The sequence below is a fragment of the Myotis davidii genome, unplaced genomic scaffold (assembly GCF_000327345.1).
Source record: "Myotis davidii unplaced genomic scaffold, ASM32734v1 scaffold142, whole genome shotgun sequence".
In the NCBI taxonomy this organism is placed as follows: Eukaryota; Metazoa; Chordata; class Mammalia; order Chiroptera; family Vespertilionidae; genus Myotis; species Myotis davidii.
Genome location: NW_006294400.1, coordinates 1,845,071 through 1,849,799, shown reverse-complemented (window position 1 = coordinate 1,849,799; position 4,729 = coordinate 1,845,071). Strand labels below are relative to the sequence as shown.

The following is a 4,729-nucleotide window of genomic DNA, read 5'->3' as shown; positions in this document are numbered from 1 at the left end:
CTTGTGTTTTGGAGGGGGGGAGTTGTTTTTGCCCCTGAGGAATAAAGGGGATTAGATCATCTGAATGAGTGACTTGAAACATAGAAGAATTTTCAGGGTGGAAAGCAACTTTAGATTTAACAAGGCAAGTGCCCTGAGTGTAGTGGGTTTTGAACACAGTATAAGGCAGTGGGAAGAGAAATGGCTCCCTGAGCTCCAGGGCCAATGTGAAGGCTCCTGCCTTCATGGGTTTGAATCCTGCCCCACCGTTACTCACCATAGGACCTTACACCTGCTACTCTCTGCTTCTCTGAGACTTAGTTTCCTTATCTGTGAAGTGGGGGTGTGACTGGTACACACCTAGCAGGTTTGGACGGAGGTTTCAAAGAGATACACAGGAAAAACCCTAGGCCTGATGCCTGGCGCGTGGCAGGAGCTCCGCCATTGGGGTGGCACACACGTACGACGAAGGGCTCCGGTGAGCACACAGGGAGAGGTGGCAGGCAGGAGTGTGGCTCACGGCAGAAGAAATGGAAGAACGGTCGCTGCTGTGGGATTGGAAATGAGTTAGACACATTTCTTATCAGACTAATACATTGGTTTGGAGAAGATGTGAGACTTGAACTAGAAAATGAGAGTGGCCAGACCCAAAAGGGGTCTTTTTAAACAATCCGGTCCTGCACTGTGCTAAGAAGCTCCCTTACTTGGCAAGGCATACTTCGTTATAAAGAAAGAAATCAGTGGGAAGTTGTCAGCCTCCCAAATGCTCGCAAAACATAGTCCTGGAGCAGTGATGACGGGAGGAAGATGGTGTGGATGCCTCGGCTTCCTCAACCGGCTGAAACAGTAAGGCGTCCAATAAACCCAGAGGGAGGCCCGGCTCTAGGGGGGGTGGAGTCACAGGCTCTGTGATGTCATCAGGCTGGGCTTCCTCAGGGTCACAGAATGGCTGCAGCGATGCCAGGCATCACTTCGAGACGCCACCATCCAGAGTTCATCCGGAAGGCCATCCCCAAGACTGAGGAAGCCTTTCCAGAAACCTCTAGACACGTTTCTCCTCCTGTCTCATTGGCCAGAATGGGGTCATACGCTCACCCCAGAACCAGCCCCTGGCTAGGGGAATGGGAGTGCTTGATTCTAGAGCAGCGGTTCTCAACCTGTGGGTCGAGACCCCTTTGGGGGTCGAACGACCCTTTCACAGGGGTCACCTAAGACCATCAGAAACTACGTATGTAATTACATATTGTTTTTGTGATTAACCACTATGTTTTATGTTCAATTTGTAACAATGAAATTGGGGGTCACCACAACATGAGGAACTGTATTAAAGGGTCGCGGCATTAGGAAGGTTGAACCACTGCTCTAGAGAGTGATAGGGTTCTGTTTCAAGCTGGGTTTGGGATTGCTGCTCCCCGACCCTGTGCGAAGGGCTGGATACCACCACCTGACGTGCCCCCACACCGGGGACGGGAGGAGCCATTGGGCTGTCCCTGTCCTAAGCCCATCTCTTCCCCAGTCCATCAGAACTACATCGGAAACGATGCCGAGAAGAGCCCCTTCTTCTTGTCCGTGACCCTTTCTGACCAGAACAATCAGCGAGTCCCTCAATATCGTGCAATTCTCTGGAGGAAAACGGTAAGTAACCGGCTTGGGCCTGGAGTTTCCTCCCACTTATCCTGTGAGCTGTGCTGCTTCTGTTTGCATAAGTGTCCACATCACGTGTCAGAAATGTCTCTTTTTTAGGCAGGTTAAGGTAACAACCTGACGTAAAGGCATTTTTGTAGAGAAGCCGAGGGCGGCCTGAGGCGGGTGTATGGACAGAGAGGCTCCCGCCTCTGCGGTTCTTCGTGAACTGCCCACATGGAGGCAGAGCCCAGGGCTCGTGGGATTGGCCATTTGTATTTTTCTTCACCACAAACGATGTGGGTCCTTCGTTCATTGCCTTTCACGCTCCCAACATCTACTGGGGCACTTTTCCTGCGCTAGTCACAGTGGGAGGAAGAAACGGGCTTCCACCAGGAAACAGGACTCACACAGGCCTTCCGCAAGATTCAGTGGTTTCTCGTTCGAGTCTTGGACTTGGGGCTATCACATTTGGGGCCTGTTATGTTTTCATGATCTTTGAGGCTGATCTGACCCTCGACTCAGAGACCAAACCCCCTTCTCGCCTAGCTCAGACGGCACATTGCTCACAGCCCCGAAGGCGCGGAGGACCTGTCAGTCCGTCCGTGGACGAGGCTGTAATGCTGAGACCCATGAGTGCTGGGCTAGGAGAGGGGCAGGCGCTGTCCGGTCTGAGCACGATTCTGCGTCATATAACGACTTTACTCATAGCTGAGCCACTGAAGGGAATGAGCAAGGCCAGGCATGGTTCCTTTAAGTGACCAGGGTGGGCGCTTTCAGAGATGGGGATTGCCACGCTTCTCGCTGATCGGGTGTTTTGACTTTTCAGGGTACCCAGAAAATATGCCTTCCCTACAGCCCCACCAAGACGCTCTCTGTGAAGTCCATCTTAAGGTGAGTGCCGCCGAGTGGAACCCCAACCCCAGGAGCCTGTATACGTGGTTTTCCCAGGGTCACAGTCGGCTCTCTGTCTTCCTCGTTTGTAAAAAAAAAAAAAATGGGGGTAAACTAGTACTTGCCTCACAGACTCAACGAGACAGTCCCTTAAAGCATTTAGCAGAGGGCCTGGCGTGAGTACACGCTTTAACATTAGCTCTTGTGGTTACCAGTTCATGAATTTTCATGCACCGGGCCTTTAGTATTTAAATAATGTTTAAAAAGTGTCTGAGTCCCATCATACTTAGCCTGCAGATATAGCCTTATCAATGCGTGCTGCTTGTCCAAAGTAAAACAAAGAACAACCTTGTTCGGGATGGCCTTTTGCCGTTCGTGGCAGAGGAATTACCACGGGAAGAAAAAAATACCAGGTCATCTTCATTACATCTCAGCTTATCATGACTCGCTCTGTAACTGTCAATGACTCACTCTTTTAGGAAATAAAAGTAAGAATCATGAAGATTAGTCAGGGTTTCCCAAAGCAAATGCTCTCCATTCCTCTCCCCCCACTGCCCCCCCTCCTTACCATCAAGTGTCACTGGGGGCAGTTATGTAAGGAAAGGACAGTGTGGTGTGTGGTTACTGTCCTATGTTCACATAGTTACTCCTGGATTCCTCCTCGCTCAGCTGTCTCCGGGGGCCAGGCCCTCCCACGATTTCCTAGGACAGTGGTTGGCAAACTGCGGCTCTCGAGCCACATGCGACTCTCGAACCACATGCGACTCTTTGGCCCCTTGAGCGTGGCTCTTCCACAAAATACCACCTGTGGGCGCGCACGTACAGTGCGATTGAAACTTCATGGCCCATGCACAGAAGTCGGTATTTTGTGGAAGAGCCACACAAGGGGCCAAAGAGCCGCATGTGGCTCGAGAGCCGCAGTTTGCCCCCCACGGTCCCAGGAGATGCTCTCTAGCTTCTCTGAAGAGCCGAGACCTGCTCCACGTCGTTCCCGTTCCTGCCACGCCTGCCTCACGCTCTGTTCTGTTTCAGTGCCATGAATCTGGACAAATTTGAGAAAGGCCCCAGGGAAATTTTTCATCCCGAGATACAGAAGGTAACAGAGCTTTCTGCTTCATAATTGTACCACTGTGGTCCGTGTTAGGTCCTGGAGAACTCACACTGAGATCCTGGTATGGCGGGCCCGAGGCGCAGGCCGGGAGTCTGTATTCTAGGCACAGCCACAGCTGAGACCGCTAGCGACAGGCTCCTCCACCAGTGGTCCGAAAGGAGTGTGTCAGAAGGATCTGATTGGCCTAAAAGCCCCTCCTTGTACTGAGTGATACAGAGTTATGGGGAATGTCAGATTTTTAAAAAAATAATAAATACGAAATGTGGCTCTAGCCAGTTTGGCTCAGTGGATAGAATGTCAGCCTGCGGACTAAAGGGTCCCAGGTTCTATTCCAGTCAAGGGCACATGCCAAGGTTGTGGTCTCGATCCCCAGTGGAGGGCGTGCAGGAGGCAGCCAATCAATGGTTCTCTCTCATCATTGATGTTTCTGTCTCTCTCTCCCTCTTCCCTTCCTTTTTGAAATTAAAAAATATATATTAAATAAATATGAAATGTGCTTGTCAAGCTGCGATTCAGGTAGAACGCTGTGCTGGGACCAAAAGGGACTGAAGCAAAACCAGATGTGTGAGGTCCAGCTTGAAGCAACTGTAAGCCCTGTTATGCTTAGAAGTAATTTTTATAGCAAGCATAAGAACAGTTAGAGTTATAAGTCGGTGTGCCTCTGGCACTTCATTTGTATGGCTTATCAACCCTTTCCTTCTGGGAGGGGACGTGACCCCCAGACACTGAGCCCCAAAACCCACGGAGCGCACTGGTGCTCCTTCCCGTGGCTGCTGCTGACCTCACCTCTGCCCAGTCGCCCTTGCCTGCTCGCCCTTCCGTAAAGTAAGAGGACAAGTAAACGAGATACAGCAGCCTCTGCTGTTTATAGCACAGCAGGGACGTCCATGCTGCCCCCACATTCATGGTCCAGCTTTCTTTCCCTTACAAGTAACTATTCCAGGAGCTTGCCCAGTGTGTGTGTGTGTGTGTGTGTGTGTGTGTGTGTGTGTGTGTGAGTGTGTGCATGTGTGTGAGTGTGTGTGCGTGTACGTGTGTATGTGCACATGAGTGTGCCACTTGGCAGCAGGGTTTCCCCGGCTCTCACCAGGTTTCTGTAGACCTCCGTTAGGCGTGGTGAGC

General features: G+C 51.3%; 1 protein-coding gene across 2 annotated transcripts in view; it reads left to right on the top strand.

Annotated features, from left to right (window-relative positions):
- Positions 1 to 4,729, top strand: part of GARNL3 (GTPase activating Rap/RanGAP domain-like 3) — an 88,433-nt gene that overhangs the window by 50,379 nt on the left and 33,325 nt on the right. For both annotated transcript variants that reach the window (XM_006768542.2, XM_015567067.1), the window contains exons 5-7: positions 1,496 to 1,614; positions 2,432 to 2,496; positions 3,529 to 3,592. In XM_006768542.2, coding sequence (XP_006768605.1) covers positions 1,496 to 1,614; positions 2,432 to 2,496; positions 3,529 to 3,592 — 248 coding nt within the window. The remainder of the gene's footprint in view (positions 1 to 1,495; positions 1,615 to 2,431; positions 2,497 to 3,528; positions 3,593 to 4,729) is intronic.